The sequence below is a fragment of the Globicephala melas genome, chromosome 19, assembly GCF_963455315.2.
Source record: "Globicephala melas chromosome 19, mGloMel1.2, whole genome shotgun sequence".
In the NCBI taxonomy this organism is placed as follows: domain Eukaryota; kingdom Metazoa; phylum Chordata; class Mammalia; order Artiodactyla; family Delphinidae; genus Globicephala; species Globicephala melas.
The window spans coordinates 15,647,542-15,666,658 of record NC_083332.1 but is presented as its reverse complement, the minus strand read 5'-3'; the positions used below and the strand labels follow the sequence as shown (position 1 = coordinate 15,666,658).

Genomic DNA, 19,117 nt, shown 5'->3' with positions numbered 1-19,117 from the left:
ATTAGAAAAATTCTATTCTTAGGAATGGAATATTTTTTTAATTAAAGGGAAATCAGTTGGACTCCAATGTATTTGTGTATTCAAGTGCTGTGGTATAAAAACTTATTTTAGCCTATGCTGATAAAAAATAATATGTGGACAAACATTTGTGGGTTTTTAAAAAATATTTATTTATTTATTTGGCTGTGCCAGGTCTTAGTTGCGGCACGTGTGATCTTCGTTGCGGCATGCGAACTCTTAGTTGTGGCCTGTGGGATCTAGTTCCCTGACCAGGGATCGAACCCAGGCCCCCTGCATTGGGAGCACAGAGTCTTAGCCACTGGACCACCAGGGAAGTCCCTGGACAAACATTTGAACTAAACAGTTTTGACAATATGATTAATAAAATAGAACTGGGGGCCTAAAGAAAGATTATTCCTAACTATACTCTGTTCTCCATGGAAATAGACAGCTTCTCAGTTAACTTTTCCTGCTTTTCAATACAAAAAAATAAGAGACTAATAAGAACTTGCTGTATAAAAAAATTTAAAAATATAAGAATTCTCTTGCTGGGCTGCTTTATTATAGTGCCTTTTTAAAATAAATTTATTTATTTTATTATTTATTTATTATTTTTGGGTGTGTTGGGTCTTTGTTGCTGCGTGCGGGCTTCTCATTGTGGTGGCTTCTCTTGTTGTGGAGCACAGGCTCTAGGTGTGTGGGCTTCAGTAGTGTGGCTCGCGGGCTCTAGAGCGCAGGCTCAGTAGTTGTGGCGCACGGGCTTAGTTGCTCCGCGGCATGTGGGATCTTCCTGGACCAGGACTTGAACCCATGTCTCCTGCATTGGGGGGCGGATTCTCAACCACTGCGCCACCAGGGAAGCCCCTATGGTGCCTGTTTTTAAAGTCACTTTTGTTGAGGTGTAATTTATGTACCATAAAATGCAACCATCTTAAGTGTAGAGTTCAGTGAGTTTTGACAAATCTATACATTCATATAACTACCACCACAATCATCATAAAGAACATTTCTATTACCCCCTCAAAAATTTCCTCATACCCTTTTTTTGTCAGTTCCTTCCCATGGTCCCAGGCAACCACTAATCTGGCTCTGTCACTGTAGCTTAGCTTTGCCTGTTCTAGAATTTCTATAAGCGAAATCACATAGCATGTATAATTTTGTGTCCAGCTTGTTTCAATAAAGGCTGTTTATTTTCTATAGAGTCTATTTATGTTTACATGTGTGTCATAGTTTATACATTGTGTTGTAGATAACTATGGAAAAGCATAAACCAAGCTATTTCAGATGTAGTTGAACTCAAAATGAACTGAGTTTTTAACATGTCTTTTCCCACTTCTGAAATGTTTACTTTAAAAAGCATAAAGACCCTCAGACTACCTTTTCATTATTGAGATGTCTTTTACAATTCACTGTGTCCCTATGGAGAACTCTAAATCCAACCCCAGGAGGAGGCTTGTTTATACTTTGACACCAGCTTGAACCATCTTCTGTCACTTACACACACCCCTCCACTTCCCTTTCTGAAAAAGTCCAGTCCCTTTGTGTCCAATGGAGATCACTTAACAAGCTCAGCCTAGGCTGGAATAAAAAGGACAGTTGGGATATTATGTCTTGCAGGTGTAGGAAAAGGGTGTTGAGAAGCCTCTCACACCAGCTGTCCCCTCAGCTCAAAGGGTAGAGCATCAGGTTCCATAGGGTCCAAATCTCCTGCCACCTGATCATAGATTCCTCTGGTATCTTCATACCTGTCTTCAGGCCAGTAGAGGTCACAGGAGCCCTGACAAGCAAAGGTGAAGTTAGAACCATAGAGAGATGCTCTGTGTGTCATCATTGCAGCTCTGGGGGATACAACCTCCTGCTCTACTTCATAGAAAAAAATGTTTTAGCTTCTAATTATGGGGGAAATTCCAACATAAACAAAGAGGAGAGTGATTATTATGTACCCCGTGAGCCCATCACTTAGTTTCAACAATATCAACCTTTGGTCAATCTTTATTTATCTATATCTCTATCTTCTCATCCCCCACCCCACCCCCGACTGGATTATTTTTAAGCAAGTCCAAGATATCTTGTGATTTACTGTCAAAAAAGTAATTTAAATGTCAGACATGTGAAACTTTTAGTTAGCCCACGATATCAGATATGGGAATTGTGGAATGTGAGTCTTGATTCTGTCAGTCTTATGAAGGTCCAAGACATTCCCTCATCAAAATAGAAGAGATAAAAGACGATGTAGGGTGGTCGCTACTGGAGTTGTGCTGTCCCTAGATTTGGGAGAAAATGGTTCTTTTTGATCAGCAAACTTTAGAGCAGACTTGCCCATGGGCCAAATATGGCCCACTGTATTTTTTTATTGCCTAAGAATAGTTTTACATTTTTTAATTGCTGGGAAAATATCAAAAAAGAATGATACTTGTGACATGTGAAAATTACATTAATTTCAGTGCCCCAAAATGAAGTTTTATTGGAACTTAGCCACAATTGTTTGTTATTGTCTATTGCTGTTTTTATGGCAGAGTGAGTCGTTTCTAGAAAGACACTGTATCCTGCAAAGCCCCAAATATTTGCTATCTGGCCCTTTTCGGAAAGTGTGCAGACTGCATCTGTGCTACAGAGGGCTCGTGTGGTTCAGCACCATGGACAGCATCGCGCACTTTATTTCCACCTTTGTGGGGAGAACAGTTCCCCGTCTGGACAAAGTTGCAGAGGGAAATCTTTGGCCCACTGTAGCCAGAGCATTCGTCAAGGCCACACAGAAAGTAGGGGTTCTGCCCCACCTCCCTTACTGTGAGGCAGTAGGTGGGGCTTAGTTTGTGGCCAAGGTCCCTGTCGGCTGCTTTTGCCTGCCCAGCCACGATCTTCATTTCCCTCTGTGCTCTCCATCCCTCTTCCACTCTCAGCCCAGTGGATTGAACGGGGCTGGCCCCTACTCCCTGATGCCATGGGTGGGCACTGATTCAGACTTGTCCAATTAGCATATTCTACTCCCCACTTCAGTGGTTCAGCAATGAGTATGAGCAAAACTAAACCAATGAGCGTCTGCGTTGGGGCTTTGGAGCTACCGAAAAAGAGGCATTCCCTTTATTTGAAGGTTTCTAATCTAATAGGATACAAACCTGAATTTGTTAGGGACATCTTTAGAGAGGAAATTCTGGGTGGGCCTGAAGACATTTCTATCCCTTGACTTTTCCATTGAGTAGGCCAAAAAATTATTTCTCTATATCTCTCTGCTTAACCAGTATAGTGGAGACGGCTAATTATCCAACCAAATACAAACCTTCCTCCTTCCACAGTAACAGAATTGTAGTAGGGGATATAGCTGCCGATAGGCTGCATTTCTCGGACTCTTTTGCAGTTAGATGTGACCATGTCCATATTCTCACCAGTGGAATAAAAGCAGAATGCTTTTATGGGCCTGTATAATGGGCCTTTTATGGACCTGTATAATGCCTTTATGGGCCCGTTTCTGGGCCTGTACCATGAGTCAGGGTTGTGCCTCTCCCATGCTCTCTTTTTCCCTTTCCCATCAGTTGAAACCCCCAGGGAACTGTCTCATCCATGTAAACTTGGTCAACTTACTAGAGGACAGCAGAGGAAAACAACAGAAAGAACTTGGGTTCCAGAATAATTACATGCAGCAGGGCCACTCACCTCTGACTGCTATGTGAGAAAGAAATAGACTGTCTCGTTTAGGCCACTGGATTATGGCCAAGGCCTCTTTGCTACAGCAGCTGGCTTACCCTAATTAATACAAGCAGTAGGAGGTGGGTTTCTAGCACTGGCCAAGAAATATTTCTGCTGATACAAATCTCCTCACCATTGGTACTTCATCATAGAGGGGTCCCCAGGCCCCAGACGGGGCGTACAGTCTTTCCAGCTCATCATACACGTGCCCAGGAAAAGCCATATTCTCCTCCTTAAGACCTGTGACACCTGGAAGGGAGAGATGATCAGGACACCAGGTCCAGATGTCAGGGTTACTTATTGGCAGGGGGGGGTTCCACTGTGTTCACCACTCACCTCGGGGATAAGACACCTCCTCCAGCATGGGGGGAAGCTGGGGGCTGAAGTCCCTCATGGAGTGGTAATAAGGCTCTACATCTGTTGTGCTAACCTGTCAATGCCCCCCCCCAAAAAAAACAGATAAAGTCTTTTCCATCCTTTGACTCCATCATTCCTGGAAAGGGCAATGATTAACGTGAAGCTAACAGTGGAATTTTAGTCACTGTCAATTCCCTGTCAGGGGAGTGTCAGGACCACCCCCACTCACCATGGAGCTTCGAGTGTCACGGTCTCCAGTCCACTGGCTCTCCTCGTATTCATTCCTGACTCGGTCTTCCTCCGACCTTCCAGGATGGAGACATGGGGGCAGCTGGGTGTTGACCCTCTGACAGCTGTCTCCCTCAAACCTCCTCCCCAGAGGCTTCCTTACAGAAAAATATACCCACTTACCCTGCCTCTGTCTTCTCTGAGATGCCTGAGGGAAGTAGGGGAAAAAAGGGTCAGAAACATGGTCCTCGAGCCCACTTGGCCCTGGGATACCTTCAATATGCAGCCAACCCAGGGCTCCCATCACCCTTGGGCCTCCGTCCCGGCAGGGGAAAGGTCCCTCCTCACCCTCAGCAAGACGCTTCAGTCTCCGCTGCCAGAGGAATCCCCCGACACAGGAGGCGTTAGAAAGCAGCAGAAGACCCCCAACAGCAAACAGCACAGGCAGCAGGGGCAGCTTTGAGGGTCCTGTGGGGACAATTGGTTTTAGACTTCAATTGGGGTTCTCTGGAAAAGCCTGTCCCTGACCAAGCAAAGTCCTCCTCCTAGGTCAGGAAAGCAGATGGGCAGGGGTTTCCACGTCCACTCCTTTTGCCACCCCAGAGAAGGTGGCTCCTTTCTCAAATCAGGCCATTAGCAGTGGGTCCTACCTTTGCCCAAGCCACTTGTATGGACTCAAGCAGGAACTTCAGCTCTTTAGCTGGGCATTCAAGACCTTCTATGATCTGGCCTCTTTCCATGTCCCCACTCTTGTTCACCAACTACTGACCCTCCAGCCACACAAAACTAACAGCTGGCTGTTTCCAGAATCACTGAGACAAACCCACACTTCTAAGCTTTCGAATAGTCAAGTGTCTGTCTTTAAATGTCCTTTCATCTCAAGCAAACTTCTCTTCTCCCTTCAAACTCCATCTTGAATGACTTCCTCTTTGCACAAACTTCCATCCCAGACAATATCAGAATCCTCTGCTATATCCCTGAGGACAGGACTAAGTCCCTCTCAGCAGACATCTGCTTAGCACTCATTTCCCCAACTTCTGCTAACAGGACTCATTTTCCTTTGACGGTGGTTCTCCCTGCTCTCCTCAGTCTGGATGGCTCCCCAGGACTCCGTGGAGGACATGTGGCCTGACCTGGCCAATAAGAGCACCCATCCCTCTTCCCACGGTGATCAGTTCAGAGACTGGCATTTAACCTAAGGTGGATTTTTGCAAGAACATCTAGGACACTCTTCTGCTAGCTGCTAAGAAGTGAAATAAAAGCTGAAGGTGTGGGAGGATTTCTTTGCCTTCTTAAGAGACGAATCCGAGAAGGAAGTCATCCGAGTTGAAGGCAAAGTTGAGAGAGTGAGGAACTGATCCTTGGTGAAAATTTTGAGCACCTGAATCCAGGCACACTAAGAGGTTTCAACTTCATGAGCCAAGCCATTCTTTCTATTGTCAACGACAGCTGAATTTCTGTCACTTGCAATCTTCTCAGACTCTAAAGGGGATTATTTGCAAAATGATCATAATGGTCTCCCTATATGCGTACCCTTGAGATTTTCCCTTCCACACTGACTCTGGATTGAGCCATGTCACTTGCTTCAGCCAATGAGACAGAATCAGAAGCTTGAAGAGTGCCTGTAAGTTGGAACTTGCCCTCTCCTGCTGCTCTTGGGATTCCAGTGACCACCTCCATGGGAACAAGGCAAGGAGACGCATGTGGCCCACTTACCTCCATTGTCCCAACCAAGAGCCAGATCGTCAGACGTGCGAGGAGGGGCCCCTCTAGACCAACCAGTCCCAGCAGAGCTGCTACATGACTACAGCCCAGACCAGAACTGTTCAGCCACTCATAGAGTCACAAGAAATAATGTTTGTTGCTGTAAGTGTGCATATTTGGAGTGGTTTGTTACGCGGCAAAAGCCAGCTGACACAGGTTCTGCACAGGGCATGGAATCAGCTAGTTTTTCATTTTGCTTTGTTTTTCAGAATTAAACTGAATTAGGAAGAGAGAAAATTTATCACATCCAGGTAAGAGGAAGAGCTAAGGATATGAGTGAGGGCCTACAGGGCAGAGCTAAGTCTTAAAGGGCTGTGGCCACAAGGAAGAGGAGGTGGGGTTAGAGACCAGAACGTTTTTTCCGGGAGAGAGAGGGTGTTTGGGGATTGAGGACTTGCCTGCGGGCTGCTCTGTGGGCCGCTGGTAGTCAGGTTCTCCAGAAGGTTGGTCTAGACCTGCGAGGTGAATATAGAGAGTGCAAATTAACACCATTAATCTGAGACTAGCCTTAAGTATTTCTCAGCCTCCTATTAAGCTTTGCAACCCATTTTGAGACTCATGGGAACTAATTTATGACTTCTTAGGAATATTTCAAAGAGAACTGGAAACTGCTGATGATAATGACAATACTATTAACAGCCATGCTAATGCTAATAATAAAAATAATAATAATAAATTATTGATGAGTGCTTTATGGTGTGGAAGGTTCTTTTAACCTGAATTGTCAATTTGGGGGGTTAATCAAAAAAGATGCTGGGTTCTCAGGATGCCTTAATAGAGGTATAAGTTCTAGAGCAAGGGAGGTAAGTATAGTACTACTTTATGCTTTAGTGCTTAAAGGGAAAACTGGAATGGAGGTGGGGGGAAGGGGAGGGAAGATTGTAGGGATGGGAAAGAGTCCTTACTTCCAGGAGGAAAAAGGCTGCTCTGTCAGGAAGGGAAAGACAGAGAAAGGGAGCTTTCATGGGGCAAAGTAAACAGAAGGTGAGCAGGGGGCATTTCGTGAAATTAGCATCTACATAGCACTTACTTTGTACAGGGGCCTGTTCTAAGAGTTTTAGATATATTTTATTTAATCCTCACAACTGTCTAAGATAGACCTTACTTTCAGAAGCTGAGATACAGAGGCTGGAGATACACCTTATCTTTAGAGCCTGAGGCTCAAAGATTATACTGAGTCTTAAGTGACTTGCCTAAGGTCTCACATCTAAGAAGTTGCAGAGCTGGGACTTGAACCCAGGTTTGTCTGAACCAGGCTCTGTGTGATTAGCCACTACACTGTAGTGTCTACCAGAGTCAAAATGTTCTCAGTCATATAAGAATTTATCCGTGTCATCAAGTTGCTGAGTTTATTGACATAAAATTGTTTGTAATACTTCCTAATGTCCTTTAATGTCTGTAGGATCAGTGGTAATGTCCCCCTTTTCATTCCTGATATTGGGTAAGTGGTGTCTTCTCTCTTTTTTGCCTTGATTAGCTTTATAAACATTACTGATCTTTTCAACAAATCAGCTTTTGGTTTCATTGATTTTTCTTTATTGTCTTTTGATTTTCTAGTTCATCAATTTCTGCTCTTTATTATTTCCTTCCTTCTGTCTACTTTGGATTTGGATTTAATTTGTCTTTGTTTTTCTAGTTTCTTAAGATGGAAACTTAGAGAGACAATTTGAAGTCTTTTTTAAAAAAATCTAATATGAGCACTTAATGCTATAAATTTCTTGCTAAGCACTGCTTTAGCTGCACCCCACAATTTTCATGTTTTCATTTTAATTCAATTCAAATTCTCTTATAATTTCCCTTGTGTCATCAATCACATTCCAACAGTAGAGTCTAGTGGCAAAAACTAGTCTTTGGAGTTCATCTGCCTGAGTTTAAATCTGAGTTGAACTACTTCTCTGTAGTTCCTTTCACCTGTGTGAACTTTGACAGTTTGTTTAACCTCTCTGGGTCTCAGTTTCTCCATCTGCAAAAAGGGAATAATAGTACTGACTTCACTATACCACCCTATAAGTTCTCTGAGGAATTTTGCAACCTGCCCAAGAATGTCCCTTCCCACCTGGAGTGGTGACTGAGATCTGGGACCCTTTGTCAGCTATTCCACTGTCGCCCAGGGCATTGCTGGCCAGCAACCAGACCCTGTATCGTGTAGAAGGTTGCAGCCCAGTCAGTGTGAAGGCGGTGGCCTGGGGTGGTAGGACATTCACGTAGAGAAACCCTGGAGTCCCCAGAGCCTCATACCTGCATGAAAGGGAGGGCAGTCATTCAGGGAGGTGCCCCAGTCCTATTGGCTACCACCCCTTCCTGCCATGACAGGGACCCACCTGACTTGGAAACTTTGTGGCAAGCCCCCATCAAAGCCAGGCTTCCACTCCAGCCCCACCGAGTATGGGGTCATGCTCACGACCTTCAATCCCAATGGCGGATCAGGGCGGCCTTTGAGGTAAGGGATGGGGGACATAGTCAGAGGATACAGAAGGATTCTGAAAGATTCCTTCCAGATTCCTTAAGCATGATTTTAAATATACAGTCGATTCTCATTATTCATGGTGGTCATGTTCTCTAAAATCACTGTGAACCCTCAGCGAGCAAATACCAAACCATTGCTTCTAGGGGAAATGCAGGCTTAGATTCCCACGAGCCTCTAGTCACATTTTCATCAACCAATTAATACATGATCTTGTATTATGCATGTTTCTGCTTAAAGACATCTTATTTAATATATCTTGTTGATTCATTACCATTGAACTCACAGACAGTGGTGCTATAACTCACACCTGAACGAAGCTTATCCAACACAAGTATTTTCTCCAAATGGCACACCACAGACTTCTTGAGCTTAGGAACACCAGACAGCACTTGAGTGCTGTGCTTGGGGGCCATTTTATTTAGCAAAATCACTAACAAAAAGGACGAAGGTGCAAACTATGAGAGCTGTAAGAAAGCAGAGTGTTGTCTTGCTCCACCGCAGCTGAGAATGTACTCATTGGGTGACTCAAAGTTTTCACCCGCTCTGTACAGTCCCCTGAATGTCTGAGAGAGCAGCATGAGTATTGATTTGAGGGTTATGAATAAATTTTAGCAGGCAAACGTGCAAATACAGGCTCCACAAATAAGGAGGATTGACTGTATAATATATGTTTCTTGTAGTGGATTTTTGTGCCTATCTCATATCCATTCCCCTCATTTCTTCTGGTTACAGAACCCTGAATATCCATTGGAGAACCACTTGCCCACGTTCTCGGGCCACGTGCTTCTGACAGAAGTGACTCCACTCCTTGTAGGATGGACATGTGACTAGGCCTAGCCAACAGGAGCAACAATCAGATCAGGTTGTCTTCCCCTCACCACCTGATTGGATCAGGCATGGGCTGGGAGCCAAGTGGAACCAATGGATCTTAATTCTAGTACTTTCACACCACTGTTAGGAAGCCTTACTTTACTGTAAAGCTTCTCATAGTGGTTGTTAGATGTCTAACAGACATCTCACAATAAGGCCAACACAGAGATAAGCGGTCCTGAGAGGTGGGGAGTTCTTGATGACGGCTGAACCTAGATCCAGCAACTCCCAAAAATCTACTTTTCAGTTACTTGGGCCAATAAGAACCCCCCTCCATTTTTTCCTTTGTGTGGGTTTCCCTAAAAATTCAGTCTCCATTGGGATTTCAGGGCAGGCAAAAACTCCATCCTCGTTCCTAAACACTTCTCAGGTTTCAGGAACACTGCCATTCTGAGAGCAACCAGAGACTTGGGGATTGACCTAGGGGAGCACCCTCCCAACACCCTCAGAGCCCCCTCCCACCATACTGATGCTGACGAGTTGAATATCGGTGTGGTCCGAGCCGAGGGGGTTGGTGGCTGTGCACGTGAAGAGGGCATAGTCCTGGGCTGCGGACACGTTGGCAATGGTCAGGAGACTGCTGTGGACACCACTCTGGTGGTATGTGTGCTCTGTGTACCTGGAGAGGAGGTGTGGCAGGGGCTCAGGGAGGGTGATTGGGGCTGGGGGATCAAAGTTAGGGCTGGACTGTTACCTGGCTAGGCCTGGGCTCACCTGGGATCCTGGAGATCCAGAGGGACCCCATTTTTGGTCCAAGTGAAGACGATATTGGGGACACCTCGGGCACGACAGTGGAGGGTGGCAGAACTAGTGCTGTCTCCAGCTGCAGCCACTTTAGTTAGAGGAGAGGGATGCTCCACGTGGGGGGCAACTAGAGGGGTTGGAGGTCAACATGAGGTGTATGGAAGGACATGATATGTGGATTTAGTGGCAGGCGTTGAAGTTAGGATTTTGGTTGTTACTCACATCTAACAACAAGACGGACCAGCCCTCTGGCTGGAGGTGCCACCCCATTGTCCACAATGCACTGGTAAGCACCAGCCTGGGTCAACTTGGCATGGTGAATCCGAAGACGCCCTGTGGACCCCTTTGATATCTTCTCCATGTCATCCAGGCTCTGGTCCTCCTCCTCTTCTCCCTGGAGGCACAAGACTCAGGAGATGGTCCCCAAGTCTGGCCCCAGCTCCATTATCCTCCAAACTGGGTCCCCTCTGTAGCCTCATTCTCCCAGCCACAATCACCCTTTCCAGCAAAGAAAAAATTTCTGCTGTCATCCACCCATGCACCCATCCATCCATTTATCCAACCATTCATGCATGGATCCATCCATTCATCCATCAATCCATCCAACCACTCACCCAACCATTTATTCAACCATTCATGCTTGGAAACATCTACCCACCCATCCATCCATCCATGTATTTAACCATCCTATCCATCAACCTCCCATTCCATCCATTCATCCATTCACCCATTCATTCATCCAACCATCTGTCTTCCTTCTACCTGTCCATTCACCCTTCCATCTCTCAACCCATCCACCCCATCTATTTCCTCATAGACACACACACCAATAAACACATGCATCTCTTCATCAATGCATCTAGCTACCTATTTATCTATCTCTCCATCTCTCCATTGACTTGTGCGCTCACCCATCCGTCCATCCATCCATTTACCCATTATCCTTCCACAGACATCTTTTCCACTGATGGTGTATCTATCCATCCATCTACTCTCTAGTCTAATCTACTCATTTCTCTCATTCAATCATCTAACTGCCCATTTATTGATCCATTTATCCAGTCATTCACTTGTTCATTTGTCCATCTGTTCTTCCATCCAGTCATTCATCCATCCACTTATTCATCCACCCATCTACCTATCCATCCATATATCCACCCACCTGCCCACCCACTCACCTGGTTATCTATTTACTCATCCACCCATCCATCTGCCATTCAACAGTTATTTCTTGGAGCATGCCCAGACAAGTACATAGTTATAGAAGGTCATGTAGACGTGACCCCTCCTCCCAAGGAACTCACAGTCAAGAAATCACATCCCCCCAGGCCCCTCCATTTACCAAAGGTTTGATCCTCACCAGCCTCTCCCAGTTGAACATCTCAGGAAGGATGGGATTGGCATCAACAGTGCAGACTATGTCCACAGAGCCCCCAATATTCACTTCAGTGGGATCTTGGAGAGCTCGGATGATGGGAGCATCTAGGGAAGGGAGGAGCTTGGGGAAGGCACTTGGGCCCAGACAGGCCATGGTGGAAGAGGGCCCCAGGTGGGTGAGGCGTCTTAGAGGTGCCCGAGAAAGTCATGGGTGGGATAAAGTCTGCCTTTAGAGTAAAGTTCTCAAGGTTAACGAGGTTGTCCCCACCCTCTACTATACGACCGTAGTGACAAGAGTAGGTGTGGTGGACTTCCAGAATTGTGTGGCAGTGGGGCTTCCACAGTGGGCTTGGCTTCCTGATGGGAGTAGGTGGGCAGAGATTCTACATAGGGTCTCTCTAGTGGGCAGATTTCCCGAAGTGGACGTGGCTCCATCACAGTGGGGGCTCCCAGAGTGGGAGGCTTCCAGGATGGGTGAAAATCCCTGGGTGGGTGGGGCTTCCACAATGAGGAGACTCCACAGTGGGCAAGATTCCCTGGGTGGGTGTGGTTTCCATGGTGGGCGGGGCTCCCAAAGCTCCCTAGTTGCCTAGGGTGACGAGGGGGCTCACAGTGTACGTCCAGCCTCACGAGAGCTTCAGCGGTGCCCTCTGAGTTCTGGCAGTGCAGCTGGTAGAGGCCATCGTCAGCGCGGGTCACGTTCCATAGCTGCAGAGCTCCACCAGACAGGATACGATGCCGGGGGCCGCCAGCTGGGGGAAATAAAGGTTGAGGGGCTTGCCAGACCCTCCCGTCCCGGAGTCCCGGAGACCTGCGCTCCTCTTCATTCCCCTTCCCTGTACCTGGGCTGAGGCGGTAACCGCGGAAGGTCCAGTTGAAGGCCTCCGGGGCGGGGTTGGCAGACACGGACACGGGTAGCAGTGCCTCGCCCTGCTCCACCGCGGTCACCATAAGCACCTGCTCACCCAGGAACTCTGGAGGGTCTGCGGAGGAGGCGCCGCTGGGAGTCAAGATTGTTAAGGTTCGGATCCGGGGAGGATTTGAGATCAGGTGCAGGCATGAAATGTTAAAGTCAAGATCATGACTAGATTTTAAGGTTGTGGACAAGGTAGCAATTAAGTTCAGAGCTGAGATGGGGGTTAGGTTCAGGAGAAGCCAGAGTCAGCTTTAAGGATGGAAAGAGCGTTCGGGACGGGGGTGATGGTCAGGGGTAAGGATAGAGGACAAAAGGCAGGATGGGGGTTGGGCAGGATAGGAGCTGGTGCAGGGTCGGGTGTGAGGATAAAGGTCAGGAAAGTTTCAAAGTTTAGGATGGAAGTCAAAGACAGTATCAAGATGAAGACCCACGTAGTATAAGGTCAGGAGGGAATCAAGAGGGATGCCACGCCTGCGTACATACACAGCACGTTGAGGCGGTAGAACGCGCTCACGGTTTCCCGTAGCTCGGTGCTGTGGGCACGGCAGGTCACGCGGTGGCCGTGGTCGCGGGATGACATTCTCAGAAGGACGCTCCTAGCGGCAGCGGAGCCTTTGAATGGAGCACTCCGGGGCGTGGCGGCCACACCCTCCAGCCTGTGGACCGGGCAGGGAGTAGGACCAGAGCCAGAGTCTGGGTACTGCGCAGGGTACTGGACAGAACGGCAAGTAGGGCGGGGGCGGGATTCTGACTGTCAAGGAGCGTGGCCAGAACCAGGGAGCGATGGGGCCACTCGCACTCTCACCTCTCCCCCTCCTTGTCCCACGACAAGTTGACTGGAGGGTTGCTGCTAACGCTGACGCACGTCAAGTTTAAGGCATCCCCGGGGCGCAGCGCCGACGCGTTGGCCAGGATCGTCACGTTAGTTGGGGGGACTTCGAGAACCGGTGGGAGGAGCGAGGCTCAGAGGTGAGGAGGGGGCCCGGCCTGCTACCGCCCGGCAGTGACCCGGGCCCCGCCCAGCCCCGAGCGCGCCGGGGCTCTGCGGCATCCACCCCTCCCCCAGCCGCCCCCCATCCCCAAGCCAGCAGCCACGGCTCCGGCTCAGTTCCCCGCCGCGGCCCAGCCCTCGCCCCCAGCCCGGCCGTGCGCCCCCTCACACTGCACCACAAGCTGCGTGGACGCGCTGAGCTGGCCGGCTTTGCACGTGAACTTGGCCTGGTTGTCCGACGGACCGGTGATCAGTACCAGTTCTCGGGAGAAGGTGCTCCCGGACTTCTCCAGACTTCCCAGCTGCACCCGCCGTGGCTCCTGCGGTGGCCGCGGCTCGGTCACTGTGCGCGAGTCCTGAGGGCCGAGAATGACCGGGGGACCGCGGGTAGCCCTGCCATTCCCCGCGAGACGCCCCACTGGGTTGGCTGCCAGCCCAGATAAAGCTTTTGTGTGATGAGGAAAAGGCGCCCCCTTCCGTGGGCACCAGCTAGGGTAGAGGAATGGGGACTGGAACTGAGCACATCCTACCGGAATCTCTCCCGCCGACTGGGCCCCGGAGCCCCGAGATTTTGCTGTCTGATTCCGCCTCCAGTCCCACGCCTCACCACCCCCGCCCCCCCACCTCTGCTCTCTGGATGCCCTCGGCCGACCCTCAGCCCCACTCCTCAAAATTCATTCCAGCTATGTTTACCAGACACCCTACACCAGGAAACTCCCTTGGAATTCCCAAACCTTTCCCAGAATTCCTTCACTTTTGCCTATCCTTAGTTCTTTTGCTTAAACTCCCCACCTTCCTCAAAGATTTCCTTTGATCTTTCCCTTAATTCCATTGGCTGGTTGCAAATTTCTGAATCCTTCCCCAATATTCTCTTATTATCCTAATCTTTTACTAGAATCCTTTGTATTGTCCCAATTCGTGGTATTTCTCCAAAACTCCATCCAATTAAATGGAATTCAATTTTGTTCCTATAATGCCTAGTCTCTCCCCCAGAATTTCCACTAGATTCCTAATTTCCCAAGAGTCTCCCAGAATTCTGCCAGAATTTTAAAATTTTAATGGAATTTCATTTTATTACCCCCAAGTCCCAAGAATTCAATTTAATATTAATGGATTTTTCAAATGTGCTGGAGAATTACTAGTCTTTCTCCCCAAATGTCTAGGCTTTGCCCACCATTGTCTTTGTTTCTGGAATTCTTAGTCGTTCCCTAAAATTCCTGCCATTTCACCTGAATTCCAAGATTTCACCAGAATTTCCTTTAATTTTAATGAAATTAATTGCCTTTTCTCTAGAATTCCCAATCTGGATCCAGAATTCTTTCTTTTATTCTAGAATTCTCACTGTTTTCCCAGAATTTCCTCACTTTTTCTAAGGTCGCATTTAATTCTCATGGCGTTTGTCTTTTCCAATTCCCTGCCGAAACTCAAAATCTCCAGTATTTTTCAAGAAATTCAGGTTTCCCAAGATTTCCCAAGAGGAGGAGAGAAGGGGCTTCATCTTTCCCCCACATTCCCGGCCACCCCACAACCCTTGCTTGGCACCAACCTTGTACCAGGTGAGGGAAGGGTCTGGATTGCCTCCAATGGCCAAACATACCAGCCTCACCCGGGTCCCAGCCCGGAGACGCTGCCCCTCTGGGGGGCCCTCAATCCATAGCTTCTGGGCAGGATCTGTGGGGAGAGCCAGGAAGAGTGGATTTTCTCTCCTGGCTGGGGCCTGAGGGTGGGGGTCTCTAAGGCATGGGGCACCCCCAGGTGACGGTGGAGCCTCACATTTCACATTCAAGGCGAGTGACTTCTTGAAGGTCTCCTTGGTGAAGGCCTCACTAAAGGCCTCACATGTGAGGGTCAGACCATTGTCCTCCCGTCGCGCCAGGAATGTCAGGTTAGACATGGAGATGTGGCCACCATGCAGGCCCTGGCAGGGAGCAAGCTTCAGACTGGGGGAGTAGGGCACCCCCATCCATGGTACCAGTGACTTGGGTCTACCCCAGACCCCAGCAGGGACACATGAATCATCTCCACCCTCTCCTCTGTTAGACCCAGGAGGCCCTGGGCCCCAGTCCATGCTTGCTCCCCAGGCACCAAAGCATCCAAGCTGCCAGACCCCTCCTCTCCCAGATCCAGGAGTTGTGCCCTCAGCTCCCTCCTCCCTCAGACCCAGGAGCCCGGCCCCCGCCTCACATCCATGACCGTCTCCTCTGTGGACAGCAGCTGCCGCCAGCCCAGCCACCATCGCAGTAGGACCCTTGGGCGACTGGACTTGGTGATGCAGGAGAGTGTCACGTTCTTGTTCTCAGACTGGGATGCAGATCCCAGGATGGTAATGGCACTGGGGGGAACTGCAGGGATGATGGACAGAGAGACACTGAGCTGGGCTGCACGGCTCACAGATGAGCCCAGACAGAGAGGAGACTGGGGACAGACGATGAGGTTTTTGGCATCAGACAGGCATGATCTGGGGGCACAGACAGATGGTTCTCTGGGGCACAGACTGACAGATGGGCAGCTGGCACCAGGACTCACAGGTGACCTGCAGCGTGACCCCGCGTTCCTGGATCCCTGTAGATACGCTGTTGTAGGCCTCGCAGCTGAGCCTTGCCCCATGGTCTTCCGGCCGCACGATCATCACTAACATACTGCGGGCCACTGCCTGAGTGTGCTCTGTGCCCCAGGCTGTGGACACTGGCTGGCCGTTCTGGAGACAGGGACAGGCCTGGCCAGCTCAGGGCCGGCTCCTGGCCCTCGCCCCTTCCCCCATCTCCAGACCTGCCTCTGCCCTCACCTTCAGCCACTGCAGTGTGGCTAGCGGATTCCCCCCTCGGGCCATGCACAGCAGCTCCAAGTTCTGCCCTGCCCTCGCGTGCCCCTCGTCCAGGCCTGGCCACTCAATGACAGGGGGTCCTGGGGGGACTGGGGAACAGCAGTCACGGGCCTGGGGACCCCATGCATTCCTTCCAGGCCCCACAACCTGCCTCTGAACCCCTATGTTTCCCCCTTGAGAGTCTGAGCCTTCCATAATCCCTGTGCTCCCCGGGCCCCCCAATTCCAGCTCCCCATTCTTAGTGCCAACAGTTGACTCAGTTCCCCACTTACACAGAACATTCATGGTGATTGAAGCCTTGATAGGGGTGTCCAAAGCTGGGCTGGACCCCTCACAAACCAGTAACTGCCCATTATCCGAGCTCCGGGGTGTCACCCTGGGGTGGGAAGTTGGGGTTCTAAAGTCAGAGTCATCATCTGAAATTTGGGCAGTCAAGGTGAAGAGGTGGGCATGCCAGCTCCCCACACCTGGCCTAAGTCTCTATGATGATTTCCTTTAGGATTTAGATAGAGTTCCATGGAAGAGATTTCAGGGTCAACAGCGAGAACTGGGGTCGCAGAGGCCCACACCTGGCCAAAACCTTTGTACTTGATCCTCTGGAACTGGGATTCCATGAAGAAGTTTTAGAGTGTCAGGGTGAAGAATTGGGTCCCGGATGTTCCTACCTGACCCAAGTTTCCATGCTTGAATCCCTAGGATATGGGGTTTTCATGGAGAAATTTGGGGATCCGTCTGCGGGGAGGGCACCCCAATTTCCATACCTGGCTGTGGCCTCTGTGGTGAAGAGTTTCTCCTGGGATCCCTCATTCACATTAGCAGAGATGTCAGAAATTGTTTGTCCACCTTAGGGTAACAAGAAGGCTGAAGGGGTACCAGGTTTCCCCCAAGGTAGATCCTGGGGAGCATGGCCTGGAATTCCTCAGGGTGGACATAAAACCCCTCCCTCCTGGTTCCGGAGGAAAAACACTATATCCATTCCCTCCACACATTCTAGCCTCCCTGAATCCTGGAGTCCTCACTCAGGGCTGAGTCCTGGCCTGGGCCTCTCCCCTCCTCTCCTTTTTTTTTTTTTTGGCTACGCCACCTGGCTTGCAGGGACCTTAGTTCCCTAACCAGAGATCAAAGCCGTGCCCCCTGCAGTGGAAGTGCGGAGTCCTAACCACTGGACCGCCAGGGAAGGCCCTCTCCCCTCCCCTCCTTGCTGGGTTGTATTACCCACCCCCATCACCTCAGCTTCTCGTTACTGCACCAGAAGGACACCCGTACCTCTATCTGGAGCCTCGGCCTCTCCCCTGAGTCCCGGCCTAGCAGTCCTGTGAACTCCTTGGTACCTTTCCTGGATGTCCCCTCCCATCCACTGGGTCCCACAGTGGCCTCAGCATCTCCCCAGGCTTGTTCCTGCATCCCATCTCAGGAGAACCCTGGGCAGGGACACATCCCCTCCCCACTCCAGGGGCTTCCTGCTGCCCCCATCAGTTCACCCACACTCACTCAGGAGGAAGGTGATGTCAGGTGCTGGCTTTGCATCCCCAGACACACAGCTGACCAAGTACTCCTGCCCAGCTACCCACGTGACCGTGCTCCCTGCCTCGGGGGTCAGCTGAAGCACCTTGGGGGGCACTGGTGAGAAAGGGTCTGGGATAAGCCAGAAGGATATGAGGATTTGGGCTTCGTGTCTCATTGCTCAGGAAATGAGTTCTGCACCCTGGGTCTAAGGAAGGGGGTGGTGGGGAACTGGGGTCTTGGACTCCTGGACCCTGGAGCTGGCAAGGGTGGAAGTCCAGACTCATGGGTCCTGGAGGTCTCTCACCCGTACCCAGGATGGAGAGAATCACTCTGGGCGACACGAGCTCAGGACCTGTTTCTGAGCGGCTGACCTGGCACTCATACCCTGCGTCGTCGCTGAGGTCACATGCTTCAATGTGCAGGTGGAATTCACCTGCAGGGAGGACCCCAGATCAGGGCCGCGGTTAGCCTCTGCTGGTGGCTCAGAATCTCAGGCTCTTGTCTCTTACCTTTCGTAGGGTCCCCTTGCAGGCGATACCGCGGGAAACTGGGGATCCTAGGATCAGGGCCTAGGAGCAGCCCATCTTTGGCCCATTGGACTGTGCTGCCAGGGGCGCTGACCCCACACCACAGCTCAGCGGCAGCCCCCTCCACCACCGTCAAGTTTTCAGGCAGAGCCCAGAAGCCTCGCGGGGCTGAGGCAGGGACTGGCACCTGGGCCAGGCCTGGGGACACAGAGGTATCAGTAGGAGAGGGCGGAGGGTCTGCCTGGAGAATGTGGGTGGAAAATGAGGGCCACCTGGCTCTGGTCACCGGCCAGGATCCCACTCACCTGTCATCAGCAGCCCCAAGAGGAGCAGCGGTGTCCAGATGGGGAGCCTCAGAGCCAGCCCAGGTCCTCTGCCTGTGGCTCCCACAGGGACCACTGCCCGCCTCCTGCGTCTGCCTCTGTCTTTCTCTGGGTTTTCCATGTCTCCGTCTCTTACTTTTCTCTTTGTTTCTCTTTTTCTTCTTCTCCTTCTCTGTTTTTCTCTCCTCCCAGGAGTCAGTCTCCCCTCCCCCACACTGTCTTTCTCTCTCCCTCTTCCTGCCCTAAGTCCCCTCTGATCTCCTTCCTGTATTCTCTCTATCGTGCTCTCCTGGTCTAAAGTTTCCTCTCTTTCTCTCTCTCTCTCTCTCTCAGTCTCTATCTCCTTCCCCGAAGTCAGTGTCTATTTCTCTTTCTTCTCCTGTGCCACTCCCACCCCTGGTCTCCTCTCACCACTCATAGCCCCTCAGGGAGGACCCGCTGCTGAGTCGCGCAGGCCCTGGGAGCCCAGGAGAGCGAGGATGCGGTCAATGGCAGAGCTGGGTCCAGTTCTCAGTCGAATCTTGTCCTCACACTGTTAC

General features: G+C 50.1%; 1 protein-coding gene across 1 annotated transcript; it reads right to left on the bottom strand.

Annotated features, from left to right (window-relative positions):
- Positions 1 to 1,394: 1,394 nt before the first annotated feature.
- Positions 1,395 to 18,699, bottom strand: NPHS1 (NPHS1 adhesion molecule, nephrin). Its single transcript, XM_030874545.2, has 29 exons — positions 18,561 to 18,699; positions 18,238 to 18,453; positions 18,039 to 18,161; positions 17,714 to 17,842; positions 16,984 to 17,065; positions 16,495 to 16,598; positions 16,184 to 16,311; positions 15,925 to 16,096; positions 15,583 to 15,740; positions 15,172 to 15,316; positions 14,945 to 15,069; positions 13,568 to 13,754; positions 13,213 to 13,342; positions 12,891 to 13,063; positions 12,334 to 12,474; positions 12,103 to 12,243; positions 11,475 to 11,596; positions 10,337 to 10,508; positions 10,085 to 10,241; positions 9,838 to 9,989; positions 8,355 to 8,466; positions 8,090 to 8,271; positions 6,432 to 6,488; positions 4,618 to 4,737; positions 4,453 to 4,477; positions 4,271 to 4,346; positions 4,021 to 4,114; positions 3,818 to 3,933; positions 1,395 to 1,777 (listed from the first exon to the last, which is right to left on the bottom strand). Exons 1-29 carry the CDS (start codon positions 18,697 to 18,699, stop codon positions 1,646 to 1,648), a joined length of 3,810 nt encoding a protein of 1,269 aa, XP_030730405.2. The 3' UTR covers positions 1,395 to 1,645.
- Between the last annotated feature and the right edge of the window lie 418 nt (positions 18,700 to 19,117).

What these genes read in the sequence shown, in the direction of transcription:
- NPHS1 (XM_030874545.2), bottom strand. Translation starts at nt 18,699, where the DNA reads ATGGAAAACCCAGAGAAAGACAGAGGCAGACGCAGGAGGCGGGCAGTG. An exon ending in CCACACTGCAGTGGCTGAAG is followed by an intron (nt 16,097 to 16,183) that starts GTGAGGGCAGAG and finishes CCCTGTCTCCAG; the next exon opens with AACGGCCAGCCAGTGTCCAC. An exon ending in CGGTTACCGCCTCAGCCCAG is followed by an intron (nt 12,244 to 12,333) that starts GTACAGGGAAGG and finishes TATTTCCCCCAG; the next exon opens with CTGGCGGCCCCCGGCATCGT.